Genomic DNA, 20,855 nt, shown 5'->3' on the forward strand with positions numbered 1-20,855 from the left:
TGCGGAGACGAGATTTGTCCACCGCGCGACACAGACACGCCGCGGAACGACGTCTCCGATGATGGGGATCGAAGGGGGGCGCGCAAAGCGACGATCTCTCGGCTTGGCTCTCGCTGCGCGGCGAGGTCAGGCGGGGTCGCAGCGCGTAAAAATAATAATCAATCGAACGACCGGTAAGTGAGAGCTCGGCAATTACGCGGTGGCGGCGGTGCCTGTGCTGCGGTTTGCCCCGGCCTCGGCCGCAGGCGGCCAGGGACCGAGAACGGCGCGAGAACTTCCTTCTACCGCCTTTAATTCTGCCTCGATCTTCTCTCCCGCGTTCCCCCCCCCCCCCCGTGTCCGTCCCGCTGAGCGCGGCGCTATCATAACGTAACAACGCGCGCGCGAGACTCCCTCGCTTTATTATTAAAAGTTAAAAATTCCGGTGGGAGCCGGAGAGAGCGATCTTGCGGCGAAGGCCTCTCTTCCACAGGCGCGTTCTCATCCTCTCGATCTCTCCCTTCTTTTCTCCCATCGTCTCGTTCTTTCTTCCTCTTTCTCCTCTCTTTTCCCGACTCGCTCGATTTGCTTTTTTCTGATCTTCTTTTTCTGCACAAACTCGCACAAACGTTTATCGGCGCGATACTCTGTGTTCATAACGGCCGCTGGTAGCAATCGCGTATATAACTTCTCCTTCGCGTTCCCGGCGTATCCCCGTGGATAATCGTATTACCATCTATCTTGTACGCCGCTCCGAGATGTCGAATCGAGATTCGAAACACGCGGCTCTTGTCTTCCGCCTTTTAGCTGCGAGAACGATGCTCTCGCGGGAGAAAGAGTTTTCTCGCGGCGGGGTTGATGTTGATGGAAACGCCGACGCGTTTCTTCTCACGTGTTTACGTGTAATTCGACACGAGTGCAGACGTGTCGTTTCAAAAGGATTAGAGTATTACCGACTTGGCGTCGGGTTCTAATTGAGTCAAATTTTTTTTTACCGTCATCAACTTTTTATTGTCGAGATTTCACCGATTCGCGGCGCACGGATATATTGGCGATTTCAACTAACGAATTTGTCCCGTCGATCCATCTGACAACCGATGTTGTCGAAAGGTGGTAAAACTGTCTATCGAAGAGTAAAGAGACCGGAACGAGAAAACGGCGACGCGTATACACACATACACACACACGCACGCATGTGAACCATGCGAGTTTCGTGCGTCGAATTGCCATTTATTCGCAGATTGATTGAAATGCGCTAACGGTGTCCACGTCGCTGCGCGCTGTTTNTTTTTTTTTTTTTTTTTNTTTTTTTTTTTTTTTTNANAAAANTNTTTTTNGCGAAAAAGAAGGAACCATAGAGGGAATTTTCCGCGAACAGAAAAAAATAGGATCAATGCAGGTCAAATGCATGTTAAATAGACAAGAGTTAAAAATTGAACACAAACACGAAAGTATGTTGTTAAATAAATTGGGAAAGGTGTTGTCAAGTAAAGGTCACAAACATGAAATAAAATCGATACATATTGTTTACAGAAACAGAAACGGTTAACACACTTTCTGTGTGTTTTCATACCGATTTATATCGATCTAACCCTATAAAACAAAAATTAACGATTGAAATTCTTCTTCACGTTTTTATATTTTAATAAAATCTTGTTCGCGCGAGGAGCAAACTGTTCGCGGAATGTCGATCAGAGCGCGATAGTTTTGCCTGCGATATTTTTCTTGTTTCTTCTTTTCTTACTGTTAACGACGCGGTGCTCTTTTTTTTTTTTATGAACGACGGGCGCAGAATCCGACGCGATTACGTATTATGCTAAACACGCGAAAATGGCTTTTTAAATGGAACATCTACATTTATGTAGCCGACGCAGCGTTCTCGGACGCTAGTCCGCCGTAACGGAGAGCAACGGCGAATTAAATGCAATTTTCGTCCACCGAGGCATGCATAACAAATTGTCGAACGTCTTTATACTTAGATACTGCGTCGCGACATTATGCACGTAGCACGGGGGCAGGAACGCTATTTCGTCGCACACAGGCCGATTACAATCCGATTATTATGCCTGCATAATGTCCCACTGTCGTCTCCCCTCGCCCTCCTACTATGTAAGCACGTAGTTATACTCGCGTATAATACGAGCGACGAGAGCGGTGCGAGCGGAATTTCTAAGCGAGCGCAATTTAAAAAGGAGCATTAAAGCAGAAACTTGCTACCGGGAGCAGCAGTGCCGTCGCCGCCGCCGCCGCCGCCGCCGCCGCCGTCGCTGCTACGCTCGATCGCTCAAAATTGAAAATTAAACGTTTCGTAGCGCACAGTGAATTTTGAGCAGCACGTCTAACCTGTACCTTCACGCTTTTTCTGTTTCAGGATCCGACTTCCGTGAGTATAGGTCATTAAGTTACCGCCAAATGCTACAAAGTAATGGGTTCGGCACGAGAAAACCGAGCCGATACCACGGTCGGCAATTAATTGCGGAGCGCCAGGTTCCCTCTCGTAATCACGCGGATTCGCAAACCGTTGCCGGGCCCGGCGAGAAGTTTTGCACGTATAAACATGCATGTAGTTTACATTGCTAATCGTTGAAAGTATGCCGCGGCGAAACGAAAGCCGAAACATAAATGTCGCGGCATTAATTCGTAACTTGTATCATAGAACGCGAAACTTCTTCAAGCGCTCGGATATTTAATGCGTATGCGTTTGTTTTTTTTACATGCACGTCGGGATCATCGTTCGATCTTCACGGACATCATCGTTGGAAATCACATGCAGGGTGTAAGTGATCTCTTGTTTTTGATATTATTTTGATACTAATTTTCAGATATAATACACAGCGCATATCCGTATACATTTGAATCAACTCGAATCCCTCGAATATATATTCACATAAATCATACGAAACTCAATTGAATGACGGTACTTATCCGTTAATTTTCGCACAAGTACACGTTGCATTTACGAACTTATCATGGGTCTAAGGTCCGTCTCTTACAACCGACGATTATTATTCCATTTTCTGCCGGCAGTAACGTGCGAGAGAAACAGTTGAGAATAGCATCTAATTGATTGAAGTAATAACAATGTTCGCACAACACAGATGCGAGATATACACAGAGTATATACCAACGTCACAAATTATTGGGTATCTTCCACCTGGTGTATCTTCCAGGTACGTCTTATACGCGAGTAGATTTCATCCTTTCTTTCTTCGTGTGGATCACAGACACTGCGCGTATCTTCTTGTGGATACTAGAAGTATCTTCTCGGTAGATATATAATTAATTATATATTTGAAAGACTGAGAAACCGGGATTTTGATTTAATTATCTTTTTACGAGTTGGTAGTATGAGATCTTTTTGCGCGTCGAGCAATTATCGCTTAGCGGCAATATTCGTGCCGATAAATCGAGAGAGGTCCCATTACGAACCCCGGGCCCTTTGAATGAACAAAATGACGGAACGGATAACTGACGTCTCTATAGTAGTAAAACTGCGAGCGTGGCGCTTACGTCGCGACGGGGGTCTCCAGACGTCGTCGGAGACATTCAACGCCGCGGGCGGCCATTGTCTCAGAGGGGTCCCAATGGCGAGCCACGATGAAGGGCCCCAACCCCGGTTTGACACGCACGAGGGGGTCGTAGCATCCCGTTGCGGGCCTTACGAAATTAATAATCGAAATTCGAGTACCCTATTCCTACTCGCGGGCCAGAAGTTATCACACAAGTATATGCCCACAATCTTTTCTGCCGCAGCCTCGGGACAGGCCCTGCGAGACCGGGCAATCCGAGTGTCGCACGCCCACGCGATGCTTACTTCGAAATGCGAACGCCGGACAAGTGAGTTATAATAAAGGCGGGCGAAATTTACGGTGTTATTTGTTATTGGAATAATTTATAAAGGGAGATACGCGGGAAGAGATTTACGGCGTATAAAGACATCGTCGCGCAGGTTTTGTAACGTAGGTTACGTTTCAGGCACCTAGTGAATGACCGGATTTAATATTATAACGCGAAGTAGAAGCGTTTGAGGAATTTTTTTTCGTCGGAGAAAACCCGTCTCGGAATTTATTGCGACATTCTTGGTGAAACCTGACCAATGATTTCCATGATCGTTTGAGGCAGGTATCGCTTGCTGCATACCTCGACGTCTCAAGTTTCCACATCGACCACTGTGGCCTTTTTCGCCGTCACGTCGATATATATTGCAAGCGGGCGCTATAAGCGAGCAATTAAAGCGTGCAGCGGGGACATTTATGTTGGCACTAACTGCCCGTTAAGACGGGGAACCACCTAACCGTGGAAGGTGTAATTGGTGTGTGTGGTGGCCGACATGCTGAACCTGCAACTCGTAAATGCGCAGCGGGTGTCTTGTTTTTCCGGCGTGACGTTTACAAATCGCGTTTTGTTACATCTGTTATTTAACACCGCATTTAGTCTCGGGCGTGTACACGACCGAAGTCATTTTCCGACGAGCCGATCGAAGAGCGCGAAACTGCTACTTCGCAAACGTTCAATAACGATCGCGTCGTAAAACGTCAAGAAACGAACTTTTAGGAACTTCCAGTTTAGGAGCAATTAAAAAAAAATAATAATAATAATCTGTTTCTCTCGTTCGCTAATTACGAAGTTGGCCGCGGAAAATGGAAAACTAATTGTAAACAAATTTATAAATATGTACAAAGTATTTACAAGTACACCGGAACTGCCGATCCTCGGTCTTAACATTCTCATCAAACGCGTAATAAACTGACATGGTTAGATAAGCCGCGAAACACAAGACGGAGTGGATGTTAAGAGAGAAAAACGAGTGTTGTGTTATTACTGCAGTTATTAGTACAGATTTACCGAGCAGATAATGTAATTGTGCTACAACGTAGTCAGCGAGCATAATTTTAATTGCGATAAAATCGTCATTACGGCAACCTTGTTCCGAATATTTCCGAGAGTCTCGCGCATAGCAATAGGGAAAGCCTGAATTCGATACGCCGCCTGTCGAAATAGAACGTCCCTATTTATCTCTTAACACGTGTTAAAACGTAAAAAAATAAAAAAATAAAATCAGACCGATCCCGAGCGAGTTTCCCGCGAGAAGCTATAAAAACTCATATTGTGCGATCGCGGACGCGCAATTATTTTACAATCTGACATACTTTTTTGGTACCTTGTTTTGTTTGGCGTATAAAAAGTTTTGTTTATTTTTTTATAAAAGCTACATTCTGTATCACTTTACGACCGCGATCGCGAGATACACAACCGTAAACAATGTCATTAGCATAGATTAAACATAAAGATAATGTAATTACGCTACAATGTGACTGGTTGATCGTGATGTTAGTTAACAGAGTAAGCTAAGAGAAGTAACGCACTCGATGTGCGAAAAAGATGCGTTGGGGTGTCTGTCTCGGCGGAACGCGCAGCTCGTACATTTTATTATTAGTACGCATGCCGCTCGTTACGCTAGCGCGTTCGTACGCAACGAAGAAAGATGCACATTCCCGGCGCGATCCACATTTCTCTCTTTCTCTCTCCCCTCTTTCTCTCTCTCTCTATCTCTCTCGTTCTCTCTTCCTCTCGCGGCTTCGATTAAAATGCCAGACGTCGGTAAGCGGAGAGAGATTCGCTGTGATACGCGATATTGTTACGCGTGTACACGTTGTAACTGTCCGGATCCGTGACGGAGTCACGCGATATGCATTATGCACGCACGTAACGCGCGGCGCGACGCGGCGGCAGCAGCAACCGTTTCCGCAATCAGTCCCACGATGCACCGCAGACTCCCCAGTAGTAGTGACGACTCTCGCTCTTTGTGAGAAACGAGTCATCGACGCGCGGCCGCTTGCATTTTCGCGTTTGGCGTATAAAAAAAAAAAAAAAAAAAAAAATAAGTAAATAAATAAGTAAAAAAAGGACGCTCGTCTCTCGCGCCGCGTATTGTACCGTATATTATATATCCGTTATTAATAACGCGCGGGGAAACCTGGGTTAAATGACGCTCGTTAATTACACATCGGCCGCGTCATTATTTTCGACGGCGCAATTTAGCGCGCGAATCTTACATAAATGCAATCTCCGCATTATTATCAACAAAATTGCACGTTCTCGTCGTTATCAGCGCTGTTGTATACAACTGCGACTAGCACGCAGTTTAGCTCGGACGAAGATGCATCGCGCTTCGCGTGTGCGACGATAACGAATGTAACGATATAATATGTACACAATGCGCAGAGATAGTTACGCGAGATGCCTGTCGGCTTGGAAAAGATTTTTTTTTTTTTTTTTTTTTTTTTTTTTTTTTTTTTTTTTATTCGCGCGTTCGCGAGTCGAAAGACGATTTTCGACGCGCGCGATGTGGATTCGCTCGGAAATCTTGAAACTTGTTGAAATCTTAATGCGAACTAACATCCGGACACAAACGTATTAGTATCTATTCATGTAATCTGAAAGAAAGGATAGTTAGCAACTCCCTTGCTTTTGGAATATAATTCTATAAAATGATGAGAAAATTTACAAATCTTATCTCGCGCGATAATTCGAAGTCAGGTTTCTTCTCGCGCGGTTAATTCAATTTCGCGCCCGGGACGTCGTTGTTCGCAAGGTGATGAAAACTAATCGTGAGACAAATCCGACGCTTTCCCTCTCGCTCGTGATCATGAATTTAACATTTTCTTTTTTCTGCCGGTGCGCATTGTCCTCGTAATGAAGGGACACGCGCGCGCATACACACACGCACGCAAGAAGAGGGAATCCGCGCAATCGGGGCGACTTTCACCTCGCGTCTCGTCAGCCACCTGTCGCGGATGAAATCGAACGACTCCGGGACGGACGCGAAAAAATGTCGCGATTCGCGGCGCACCTTTCGCGACGGACCTCCGATCGCGCTATGCGGTGGTTCATTTACGACAGCTGCATTACCCCTATGCGACGCGTCATTATTTTTATTAGCATAATGACAGGCGAACAACTCAATTTGCATGGAAAATCACACAGGGCGCCATAACGAAGTTCGCCCGCGGATCTGTAATGGTCGTTCTCTATCGGTGTACGTAAGCATATGTGTATACATATATTATAAATATACGATATGTGAAAAACATTGTAGAACGACTATTTTCTAAAGCGCAACGAACGCAGAAGAGAAGTCTACTCTAGTCCGAGACTTAGCGGCGAGTATCTCTTCAGGATATTGTGCTCTCTCTTTCTCTCTCTTTCTCTCTCGTTCTCTTTGTCTCTCTCTCTCGCTTGCTCGCGTTTCTCTTCGCGCTGGATAATTCCGTATCATCATCGAAATTGCCGTCGATCGTCGTCGTCCTTCTCATCCATGGCTTGATTGAGAGTAGTCGAAGATCGTTTGCCACCGCACCTGATCCAATCGTCCATTCGATAATTGGCGACGGTAATAAGACGCGGAATTACCTGCGTAGGTCGTTCAGGCAAATTCTTGCCGTACGGAAAAAGACGAGAAAAAGAACGGCGCCGCTTGCTCTCTTTGTAAAGGAAATAAAAAGATAAGCCCAAAATTATTTTCATCTAAAGTAGCTTTCGAAATACGTGTTTGCTTTCGCGCTCAATTCATGCCGCTCACGTAAAGTACAGCTGTCTAGAAATGAAGATAAATGCGGAATGGTGTTCAGGGCGTGTAACGATTATCACGCGATTATTTATCGATGGCTGTTAAAGTGGACGGATACAAATTTGATGAAGTTTTCGATACCTCAATAAGGAAGCGCGGGTTTATCGATTTACATTAAACTTCGTACTTCTCACGATATCATCTTAACCGCCGAAAATACGTATCATTTTGCATTTTTGACAGTTAAACGTTCTTGCAATTATACGATACATTAAGGCTGCGATATTACACCAACTTATATCGATTAAAAAATATCGAGAATGAACGTAATATTTTCTCGACTAACTTTGACGGAATATTTTAATATGTACAATATTTTTTTCCTCCTGATGTTGTGTCAAAACACACCAATTTCAATTACCCACGTGTTGCGAAACGAAAAAGGCTTCATTTCAGGGAGATCGGAGAAAAAATTATGTATTGAAAATTAATGAACACATTTCTTCTCACACCGAAACAGAACGATAAAATTTGTGTGTCTTTTGGTAGTAAGCACATCATTACTCCGATCACGTACCTCGTGAATTTGACAAGTCATAAAGATTGTTTTCGAAACGAGGCGCTTGATGCGTCGATCAATTTAAGTATCATCGTTCCTGGTCTTGTGAATGATCAACAAAGCTGATTGCTTCGATTTTGGCGCCGGACGCTATAAAACGCGATCACGATGCCACGATCTCGGGCGTGCTTCAGAAACGATACAAATCTGACGAAATATTATGTAAATAGAGACGTGCGTTAAAAAGCGCGCAATCTAGAGTTCACCTCCCTCTCTTTCTGTCTCTCTCTCTCTCTCTTTTTTCTTTTTTTACCTGCCCAGCAAGAGATACCGGATGGATATAAAAGAAGCACAAGAACATTTAGCGCTCGCTCGCTCGCGCGCGCGCGAGCGAACGCGCTTAAACGAAATTGCTGTAATCCCCGGCCGAGGCGGGCAAAAGCGCCGCGCTCTCGCAGGAGGGAAAGGAATCGCGAGCGAAAGGGAGTACGGAAAGGGGGGTGGCGCAGGGCAGAGCGAAGAGGGCATTAACATACCGATTTACATAATGCGTATAATTCGAGCAATTATGAAGGGAAATATACACAATTTAATATAATGGCGGATGTTTAGGGCCGGCGCCATATCTACCGCGAGAGATCTCTCCGGTGTGTGCTACTAGCACACCCTTCTCGCATTGCTGTACGCGCGTAGACCTCGCGAGAAAGGAAAACGATCGCCGCCGATAGTTTTACGCAGGTGCTTTCCTCGCGTACTTCGCGGTTGATGCTAATCGAAATTTAATGACGAGGCGATCCAAAGCGCGGTTTGTCTGTCCAATCGACAAAGCATCATCGTTAAGTTGCATCTTTACGCGACGCGATGTTGTTGGGACGCGCGATATACGAACCGCATCGAACACATATCCGTGAGAGACTCCAAGAAATCCGTTCAAAAGCCGGAAGCACGAGATGGTGCAAAACAAGACGACATTTCGAAATTACAGAGCGCGTTTCAGTGATAAAAGGCCGCGGCGGCAGATGCGCTATCTGGCGTGATATTTACACACACCGTATCTAATATCGTTTATCCAATGTTATAATCACGTCGATTTGGACTAACATGAGCGTATTTCGCCATTTGCTACGCTTGTCAAATCTATTCGAGGAAATAAATACTATTGTTTACGTTGAAAACTTGATTTGTCTACAATTAAAAAGTTTTTTATGAAAAACTTTATAAATCCCTGTATGGATTTTAAAGTTTTAAAAATTTCCGCCGTCGTGTCTGTATAAGAAATAAAAAATAACAATGTGTATGCGCAGTAATTACAAGAATATTCCAACGAGCCTGTGACTGATGTGAATCTCTCGCTACTCTTCAACTTCGAAGACGCCTAAAAACGTTGTAACCGTATAATGACGAGGCATATTCGCGTCTTTTCTCACACAGACATTGATCGATACGACCGGCGTTTCTAACATATTTCAATTTATGTTTTCACACGACAAATATCTCTTTTTTTTTGTTTTAAGTTTTCTCGACGAGAGACTGACACGTTTTCTCGTTCGGGTTTTTAAGTCGGATGTTTAATCTTGCAATTACGACGAAAATATATATCACGCAAGACGTATCTTTTCAGTCTTAATGAATAAAAATGTAAAAGATAAAGTAGCGCACGATATATGTGGTTATTTTTTTTAACGAAGTGCATAATGACCGCACAAACTTCCAACGTGCTACGTATACTTTTCTCTCTTTAACGCATTTAACTAAACGTGTATAAAAAATATGTGTATATATATATGTATATATCTTTATTATGTACATTTTTAAGTGTGCTAAGTTGATTTAATTATTACCTTGGTAATGTATTTTCCATACTTTTCTACTCGCCTTGATACCGAAACGTATGCATGTAAATTTGAAAACCAAATCGAATTTACAACCGAAACAAATCAAATGTCGACCAATTTGAGAACCTTTTTACTGCGTAAAGATAGTTAATTACCGATACGTCCGTTTTCATTGTATTGTTTGCGATATTCAGTATCTATAATTGGAAAATGACGAGCGAAAAAGGAGAGAAAACAGAGATATTTTCAGAATTTCGCTAAAATGTGTTTTCCGAACGGCGCGGATAATCAACGAGAGACGGACGGTTTGTCAGTTATACGGTACGCGCGCGGTCAGCGTACGCGGTCTCATTCCAATTAGCGTAACAGGCGGAGCTAATTGCTCGATATAAATCGCCGCGACTTAAAAACGCTTGAATAATTAGACAGTGCCGCAGGTGCCGGACGCGGCTTTATTATGCGCGATTGAATATTTAGTACACAGTTTGGTTCGTAGCATCGTTCTAATGACGCGCGCTTCGATCGTCGACAGATAATAAAGGAAAGAAATAATTCGCGTCGCTTTTTTTTGTTTTTTTTGAATGCGCATTTGAAAACGATCCGATTGCATCGCGCTTATAAGCCTCATTAGTGGTTGCGAACGCGCGATAATCGCAACACACTGTTGCGCGATAACGAGCCAGCGTTTGACATTTTGTTTTTCTGAAAGATGAAATCTCCGTCAACGATAATGTGATACTGTACTGTTGCTATCTATGCGTAGTTTCGGATACTTATCAATCGTTTCTCGTAAAACGTCAAAAGCAAAAGAGAATTTTGCATTAACATTTATCGCTCTTTCGCGATTAGAACTTTGTCTTTTTTTTTATATCTCTGCAAATATATATTTGAAACGAACCGAGTGCTATTTTAATCAATCCGCTGCCTCGCGTTTTTCGAATACGTGTCGCGAGCCTTTCAGATATGCTTCCAGATATATTTTGTATTTTTCTTATTAGTTTATCAACGTGCGCGAGAAATGTCTGACACCTTCTTTAAGAGACGTAGATCCAAAACGTGACAGAACGTAATATTTAATTCGTTAGTGATCACACGAGTGTCGGCTGACCACAAGGGGAAGGAGGAAAGATGATAGTCAGGGTTAACACTCTCGAGAGGGTGAGAAAGGGCGAAGGAGAAAGAGAACGAGGAAGAGAGGTCCGCTCGACTCGCGCGTATCTCAAGATCTATCTGAATAATAACGTGTACGACAACATGTCAAATTATACAGAGCCGCGACACACGCAGACCCGTGGAACTCAATACATTCACGTGCGCGTCCGCGTGCGTGCGTGCGTGCGTGCGTGCGTGCGTGCGTGCTTGCTTGCTTGCGTGCGTGCGTGCGTGTCGCGCGTTCGCTCCCATGTCGGCATCGGTGGACAGGAGGGAGCTCCGGGGGTGGTACGAGGGCGACATGTGTTCGCGGTGGCGGTGACTCTCTACAGCAGTTTTATAATTGCCCGACTGGATATCGTGCCCGCTCGTTGAACGAGATTCGCGAAACACCATTGCGTTTTACCCGACGGGAATCGAGTCGATCTTAACCCCGCAATCCACTCCTCCGCCTCTCTCGATTACCGCCTTCCTGCAACAGGGCCGCCGTATTATTTTGTTATTTTTTTTTTTTTGTTTCTCAATCACTGCGTATTCGGAAAACATTTGTTAGAGAGGAAGAAAAAACTGGCGGGAACAATTTGCAAGAAAAATTGTGGGTAGGCACTTTGTTGTTATACTCATCTGACGTTAAAATTTTATATTCTCGAAAAATGCGAAACTTTTCTGGGCGATCTCTGAATTGAACAACTTTTATGCTAAAATCGAAACGCTCGATGAAAACTTGAGATTTTCACCGAATAAACTTTCGGGATTTCTTGCACGTGCGCTTTGCGAAGGTAAGTAATCCTTCCTTGCGCTCGAAAGCGCGGTTCTTGCCTTGCGACTTAGCCGACCCTGCACACACCTTCTTACCATCTCGTCACGGAGCTACCGGTGACAATTAAATCACAACTCTCGCTTGATCATGACGGATTGCTAGCGTGGCCTCGCGCGCGCGCGTCGTTGCACGCTTCCGACCGCTACTTTGCCTTGGAAATCTCCTCGAGTTTCCTCGCCAACGTCTCGGCGGATCGTTCGTATCTGTGATTCTAGTTTCGTCGCTTGCCTCGCGCACGGCATCGACCTTAAACCCTATTCAAACGATACGGTATTCGAGATATTTGTGCAAGATGTAGCACGCAATCGAGATTAGCGGCGGCTAATACTCGAAATTTCGTTTCGCAAATCTCTTCGACGCGGGAAGGAATATAAATATTGCAAATGTACAATTTTTTGAAAACGTTATCGATAAAAACGCTACATCGAAACTCGAGTACGATCGCTCGAGTGAGTCCTTAGTGAAGTTTACACCGTATCGTTGGCCATCGTTGGCCCGTACACGACCCGTCGTCGGCCACGACCACCACGGGCGTGATTGCCGCCTGTCAACAATTGTCGACGGTATATAAGGGCGATAATTTCGCCGCCACAATTGCCGGTCCGCCGTAACGCCGTAACGCGGTAATGACAACGATGATGGATCTATTGCCGCGATGCTAAACTTTGTTTGCCCGCCGGGCCACGCGACGTATATGCAAATTGTGCTTGTGTGCGCTCTCGCGCTGTGTATATAAATAAGGTCTTAATTAATACTAACGAGACCGACGCGCAGATACGTGTTAACCATCGTCTCTTCTGTTTCACGCCTCGTGCCTGCTTGCTACGCAATCCCGGACGAAAACGCACATCGTGGATCACCGCAGTATGTAAGTACAATGTTTTATTGTATTAATTTATCGTCGGGATCATTTATCATACGAGAGTTACATGCGTGACAATCTACTGCTTTGTTTTTCAATCTGAATGATAACTTTGAAAGTTTCTGCGATTTCTAGTATCTGATCGGTATCGAATAATTGCAAAGCGCTCTCCATATAGGGAAACATTAAGTTTTTAATTATTATTGTACAATTTACAAAACAAAAAACATTAACAACAAAATATACGACTCTGTTAAGCATAAACTAAATTAAGAAATAGAACTTTGGAAGCTGTACACTGGACAGTACGTATGTGCAAACGCGGAAGATCCTGGATTGTGACCAGCCGAGGTGTCTTTTTTCGCAATAGATTTTTTTAATTTCGTCAAGAAATTAAATGAGTAATTCATATATACAGCAAAGTAGCTTTAAAGCTTTAAATTTTGGAATTGTTATTCAATTTTCTACATATATTTATTTACGTTAAAAAGATTTTTTGCATGTATAGCTCTTAAGGTCCTATTCCTTGATTTAATTTAAGAAAAAGAACAAAAAAAATTTTTGTTACAAAATTTATATAAACAACAATTTTCGACTAAACCGTTATTTCGAGAAAGAGAGTAGTGGTATACTTTTATATCGGAGCTTTCGCGTGAATCCTTTTGTAGCCGCGTCGAGAAATCTGAACGAGCACTCGTTCTCTCAATTATCGGTTATCATCAATCGAAATTACTTTATCGATCTAAAGCGCTGCTACATTAGCCCCGCCAGCTTGGCCAGCGTGGCGCGCGGCTTTCGATTACTCGGCAGCGTCGGCTTGTCTGATGTTGGTGCTGCTCTCATTATACGGAATATGAGAGCCTGCGCGCTCTAGCTCTTCTCCTCTTCGATGCCGCCTATCTTTTCATGTTTTCTGCCTATCTGTACGCGCGGCGCGTAATCGACTACCTATATGTTTGAAATCTTTGCAAAGATACATCTTTTCAAGCTTGAAGAGAAGAGATTATATTCTGCGAAGTGTGAATAAGATTTTTTTGCTAGCACAACAAAACTTTCTTACACAATGACATCACATTCGACAATGTTTCTTGTTACTTTTCAATTCTCGTACGGTTTGCGTACATTCGTGTATACAGACATATTTCCGTGTAAAATGCAGGGGATACTGTGGCCAAGTTATGGGCAATATAATGCCCGCGGTAGTGGCTACATCCGAAGAAGAGAGAAAGAGCGCGGGGCGTGCTTGGACGGGATGGTTATCAAGTATATATGGCGGAACGCGGAGAACTCGCATAGGGCATCCGCGCGCCCATGGACCGTGGATTCTGCGGCCTGCGGTGCTGGCCGAGTACGTCGGGGCTTGGGGTTAATACGGTGGCCGGTGATGCACGACCGACGCAACGCTGCGGGCATAGCGGCTGACCGCACGCCAGCTGCCCAATGCCCGGTCCGACCTGCCCGCAAAAATCTGTAGCTGACCCTTTTGCCCGCGCGGAGATCCTCTTTCCCCCGAAGCGACACCCTCTTTGCCACCCTCGGGTTTTGCGTTATCCTCCCCGCTCGGGAGGATATTACTCTCGTACGCGGCTCGCTCTCGGTTCGTCACTTAATGCCGTACAGAGTGTTTTCAAATTGCTGCCGGGCGTAACGTCCAAGGACGTTTTGCACTTTAAATGGAAAGTCGTCGGCAAATGTATGCGTTTGCGCGCGCGCGGACATCCAACGCTGCCGGTTTATTTCAATTATCAGTTAGTATTAAAAGGATCTGAGTTCGGAACGTTTAAATATATTATAGCTAACTTCTAATTAAATAACTTCTTTTGCCTGTAACGGAAACTTTGACATATATATATATATTTGCAAAATTTTCTCTGGTCTGTTGAAAAAAAAAAAAAAAAAACAAGAAAAGAATTTTCTCTGGTCACTAAAAGAAGATACGATGTTAAATATATGAAAGTCTTATTAAGCGCGTAATGTGCCTTTCGCGCTCGCGTACATAAAAGCACCGTTCGGTAATGGGGATGATTGTAACACGAAATTGGATATTGGAATTTCACGCACGCCTGCACGGCAGGCGAGGTAATTGCGTTAAACGACGCGGACGCGTACGCGACTTCTGGTGCCTATTTCTGTGTCAGCTCGTTGTACGCGCCGCGTAAATAATGGAAATTCTCGTCGCGCCTCTCTCTCTCTCTCTGTCTCTCTCTTCGTGCTAACGACAACAAAAGAAAACAACCGATTCCCCTCTTTCATTATGCGTCATCATATTGTCAACCGTACGTCGCCATCGATGCGTTGTCGTTATCAGCGTCGTCATCTCAATATCGCCGACAGAAAACCGTCGAACGTCCGTCGACTAACAACGCACTCGCGTGACTCACGCGCGCGTCATGTTAATGCGACGAATTCTAGAGTTCCGGCACGGAAACCTCGCTTTCTACAACGGATTCGGCAACTCTTTCGGTTTCGTCGCGTTCCTGTATTCCGTGGGTAGTCATCCGACGCGTTCACGATCGCGCGCGACTTTCCGTGACCTCCCACGTTGTATTTCCGAAAAGCGAGACACGGGCAGTCTGTGAATGCCAATGATTTCTGACTCACGTTGTTTGCCAACTAATGAGGAACACGAAGCGTCACGGAAATGTGTGAGATCTTCTTCCGATTCGTGTTTTATATATTTCTTACGTGGTTGTTTAAAAAACTTATCGACAGCGATCTTTTGTTGATTGAAAAAATTGACATGCGCGCTAAACTCTTCTTCAGCAATAATACGTGTGTGTCTAGTATTCACACAAAATTTGTTCGATTTCAATATCTTCTCATTTTCGAGGCTCTTCGATATCTCGCGACCATCTTGGATTTTATGACGTTCGAAGCGAGGAAGTGCCACTTTTTTGTGAAAATAAAAAAGAATACTTTTATGTAAACGCACGTGAAATCGCGATGGAACACACACTCGTAAAAAAAACTCGACGTTTTTCTTTTGATTCAAATATGAAATCGTGGTGACACGCTGCAAGAGAGCTTTGTGTTTTTCGACTCAATTTTGTTGATATGGTTTTGCGTTGAATAAAAAATTTGATAAATTTTACAAACGTTCAGATCTGTTGGAGAAAAGAAAGGATGATAGAGCACATAATGAGCTGCACATACATATGGAAAAAAGAAATAGATTAAAAGTTAAGAAAATTGTAAGTGAAAAAGGAACAAGAGAGAGAAACGGTGAAATGGATGAAAATGATGAGGGAACTGAGGAAGGAAAAGAGAGGAGAGAGTAGGAATGAGTGATTAAGAGTGTGAATAGATGGAGAGCTGTGTGATAGAGTTAAGAATAATTGTAAACCAAGCTAGAGGCCGCGTGTGGTTGCGTCAGTAAAGATTTATCGTTAATTAATATTTTACAAACGTTCTTTATTGATTCGTACAGAAATTTGCGTTTGTACGAGAAATATTTGTTTAGTTTTTAATAAAGAACACAAAAAACTACGGCAATTTTCTTCGATTTTCTCGTCATAAAATCGAAGATGGCCGCGAGAAGTCTTAATATAAGTATCGGTAGGCCGATCGTATCGCTATTACGTTCGCATATTTTGTGAATGTGGTCAACGAAAGAAAATACCAAGAATTCTTGTCGATGATATCTCCGCGATTTCACGGCTAACGTATATGTACGTAACGTAACGTACCGCAAAGACGCGGAATTTAGGCGTTAATATGCAATCTCGTACGAAATACATATCCGCCATGCGTAAAGACGCTTTGCGCGCGCGCGCGTGTGGGAAAGATCCTCATTCAAGCGCGATGCGCTTCCTATATTGCTCGATCGAACCCGAGGGCCCGGACGCATCGCAGTAATTTAATTGACGCGCGCTGAAATTGCCACAAAAAAAAAATTCATCTCTTCCTTTAATGCTCTCTTTCCTTTCCCAGCCAGATATGAGAGCGATCGTTCATGTTTCCCACACTTTACGCGAACGCACACTGAGATTCGTTCGTAATTAATAAACCATCGCGTTTGCATTAAAAAAAAATAAAAAAACTTTGATACTTCGTGCGCTCTTCGCCGTCGATCGCCATCTCTCTTTTCTTTATTCAGCGTATCAATAAAATTTAAGAATTTAACCGAAAAAGTTCAGAAAGATCGCGCGACTTAAACTGTTCGCAAAATTTTCGCCAATAAATCTTTTCCCTAAATTGTTCAACAAAGGAACTCTCGACGTAACTATTCTGAAGCTTGGCGCCGCCGACTACTCGAACCGGTCGTCAAAGAAACTTGATTCCAACTTGCACAAAGACGTAACGGACGAGAAGTTTGCCGGTCGTTACATCTCAAAGGGACTGGCACGAGCGAGTCGCGCAATCGGATTAACATCGCCACACGACCGACCATCGTCCCGTCTTGCTGCTGCTGCTGCTGAACTTCTCGGACCGTTTCGTCTCCGGCGGATTCAGCCTTTCGTTGGGTAGAATTGAGGATCGAATAGCGTTTAAAATGAACCCAATTATCAAGAGCCGGCATTGTCGTCGGCTTCCTGGCGACGACGATATCCTACTATTGTGGCTGCAGCTTGGCGCCATTATTGTTTCACGAACGAACATATTTGTATTTTGTGGACCATCTTTCAGCCTTAATTTCACGCTCTTTTACTGTTGTACATTGCCCTTGTCCGTTCAATCGGTCGGAAAGTTCTCAAAACGCACTGGCCGTCTAATTTGCTTTCGGCAACGAAATCTCGTGATGAGGAATCGGTTGGCGACGTCTTCCTCTCCCCGTTTTCCGTAACCGAAATCCAATTTGCATGTAACGCAGGTAGAACGGACGAGATAATTGGTACACAATAGGGAATAGCCAATTCGCGCTAAGACAATGGATATATATTTGATTCGACAGTGATATTGATGCATTGTACGTGGTGGATGCTTCAATCAAACCTTGTATTGTTAGATACAAATTGAAACACGTATCGCTAATAATAGTCAAATATTTAAATTACTCTTGAATGACAGAAAGTTATCAAAAAGTTTTCCGACACTATCGGATAATCTTGAAAATAAGGTGTGAAAAAATCCGCGTGTTGAAGTTTCTTCGTCTACAAAAAAAAAAAAAAAAAAAAAAAAAAAAAAAAAAAAAAAAAAAACGAACTTGGACACATTTGAATGTGACTTCGTTTTGCCGAAGAAATTCTCCGGAGAGGCTCGCGACGTGACGGTAACTTCCTAAGATTGATTGTTCGAAGTGGATCATTTGAAGCGTTTCTAAGTAGAAGCGTCCCCCGCGATTATATATGGGAAGAAGAAGAGACGAGAATAATACGAAAGAGAGAGAAAGAGAGAGAGAGAGGAAGAAAATAAGAAGAAAGAGAGAGAAAAGGAAGAAGCAGAGATGGAGAAGGAAGAAGGGAGGCCGAAAAGAAGAGGAAGAACGCTCACATAAATACGTACGCAACGCAAACAAAAACCTACAAAGGACCCGCGCTCGTGGCAGATACGATCTCGCGGCATGCAGATACGAGCATACTAATCTCTCCGAGAGGTCTCTCCGAGGAAACGACGTTCTTTTGTTGCATCCATCTATGAAATATATTGGTGTCCGCGTACATCCGGGACGCAAAAGAGAATGATTCAATATGAATCACGGTCACACACGAGAATTTACGATAATTTCTCTGCAACGCGCGCGCGCGCATCCGCACGGATCGCAAAACAACACATTGCAAAATTTTAAACGGAACTGCTCGAAAACCGATAAGTCAATAAAACCGAAACAAAAAATTTATCGCTTTTGATTAATTGAAAATAACAATAAATCGAAGATAACAATAAATTGTGTTAACGAGATGAGAAATTGTCGAAAATATACGCAATCGTAAATTTATTTCTTTGCGCGATTTCGACATTGTGCTAATTCATTGAGGGTGTTTGATTGCAAAATTCGATGTTCCCGCTCGATACAAGACATAAGCTCCACTTCGTCGCGTGGCGACGCAGGCGGTAGTTTCAATTTCGAGACGCCAATCCAATCATGTAAATCAAGGGTGGCATTATTAGTGGCGGCAATCGAACTCGGGCTGGGCCAACAGTAGCGGTGTTTGCGAGTGGGTGGAAGCTACTCTCGAGTCTGAGTCGAAGGTGGAAGGGCTCTCTCTCTCTCTCTCTCTCTCTCTCCGATCGTAGTTCTCTTCCGATCCCGAACGAAGCGGGAGCACAGCGACGTCCAACTAATCCCGGGTTTACCTAATCGCCTACTCCCTTCGTCCCGAACGCGGTTCGGCAATTCCGCTCGTTCGCAAAGCGGCTTACCCTTTCACCCCTTCCGCCGTTCTCTTGCCGGCGCAGCAGCAGCAGCAGCAGCAGCAGCGAGAGCTTCTCTATCCGTCAGGGCCGCAAATCGCTCGCGATCGATTCCGAATTGATTGTCTCGTTTCGTCGATCACAGTATAGAGTAGACTGAGCTTTCGAACAGCAATCCAGCAAGCAACTAAAAACTCAACGAAAGTTCGTTTTGAGAAAGTACACACAAAAAACGTGAATTATATATTTTACTGTGTTATTTCTAGATTTTTTCTTGGATGGAAAAGATCGAAAGATGACGGCAAGAATGGATGAAACATTTCTCGCTTGAGATAGTTTAATGATTTTTTTAACGAATGCGCCACAGCTTGAATATCTCCTCTCTCTTTGCGATATAATTCCTTCGAAGAAAACCGTGTATCTTCAGCCTGAGAGAGAAGATGGGACGCAAAGGGGAAGATGCGCCTGTGCGAAAATATAATCGACACACGACCGATAATTCCTGACGGTGGATGAGGAGCACCGGGGACCGGGGGGGGGGGGGGGGGGGGTACGATCGAACGAAAGCGTAAGCCGCGTAATCCCCCGTGAAATACCGTGTTGGATCGAGACGACCGAGAACTTTGCCGCACGCCCGAGGACATCGGGGGACATCGATTATTCGCGGGAAACCGCCCCCGTTAATCGTTTAAACTCCGCTGCAGGTGAATGTATGCATGCGGCGCCCGTGCCCCGCGGCAGGTATCTCGTGATTCACGAAACCACACGAGGGATCTCGGGAGGCTTCACCGGAATATCGATATTCCGGGCTGTAAGAGTTTTGGGATCATCCACGCGGAGCATACACGAGTGAAACATATATTTTTTGCGATAAACCATGGCGCGTTCATGTCTAAAAAAAAACTCTGATCTCATTTCAAGATGAGAAAATCTTTCCTGCCAACAATAAAAATAAATAACTATTTATCGCAGTTGGTTGTGTTTGTTTCTCTCAGCGTGTTTTTTTTTTTTTTTTCTTTTCTTTTCCCCCGATTACGAAATTTTCTTGAAACGCGCGACGATAAATTCGCGTCGGTACAAGCAATTCTTTTTCAAGAATCGCGGGATATCCTGCGATCTTTGGAAGCGGGTCAGCTTTTGTTCCGGGAAACGTCGCGCTTCTACTCTTCCCAACTTCGAACAGTATATAAATCCACGACGTCCGGTCTCCCACGGTCACACGTGTAAGACGCAGCCGCGACACGGACGTTCGCTCGCTAAGCGAGCTGCTAGCGAAATTGTTGACTACCGATGCTCAACGGACCGAATCAACGTTTCACGAGATAATGGACGTGGCTGATGGCAATGTCTTGTCGCGTCGCGGCTCGTCGACGCCAGCTGCGACAGCAGGAAAACTCGCAGGAACACACTTTGCGCAGATTTACTCGGTGATTCCACTCTTCAATGTCTTTAAATTCTCGTTGTCTAATTTTCTGACGCAACGTATACTGAGAGTGCGTCAAGTAAAGTGGTGCGCGCGCTTTCTCTCGACTGGAGAGTTACCTACTTTCTTTTTTTGTTTTTTTCTTTTTTCTTTTTTTTTTTATAAACTATTTGGGTTTATAACGCGATTAATAAGCGATCAACGCTGTTAATCTTTTCGATCAATGCAGACAGACCGACTTTGGCCCAATTAAAAACGAATACGAAATTAGACGATTGTTGTTTCCTAATTATTCTCGCGTTTTAAATGCGCTTTAATTGCACATCGCACGCGTGTAACGTACGCGAATCCGCGTTTCCACAAC

At 44.2% G+C, this 20,855-nt stretch overlaps 1 protein-coding gene across 1 annotated transcript in view; it reads left to right on the forward strand.

Annotated features, from left to right (window-relative positions):
* The window catches only part of LOC109854464, a 91,016-nt gene that overhangs the window by 64,203 nt on the left and 5,958 nt on the right, over nucleotides 1-20,855 (forward strand). The window contains exons 7-8 of the mRNA XM_020427566.1: nucleotides 2,351-2,755; nucleotides 12,781-12,783. Coding sequence (XP_020283155.1) covers nucleotides 2,351-2,380 — 30 coding nt within the window. The 3' untranslated portion in view covers nucleotides 2,381-2,755; nucleotides 12,781-12,783. The remainder of the gene's footprint in view (nucleotides 1-2,350; nucleotides 2,756-12,780; nucleotides 12,784-20,855) is intronic.

This window comes from Pseudomyrmex gracilis, unplaced genomic scaffold (assembly GCF_002006095.1).
Source record: "Pseudomyrmex gracilis isolate BER0280 unplaced genomic scaffold, ASM200609v1 scaffold_67, whole genome shotgun sequence".
Lineage (NCBI taxonomy): Eukaryota > Metazoa > Arthropoda > Insecta > Hymenoptera > Formicidae > Pseudomyrmex > Pseudomyrmex gracilis.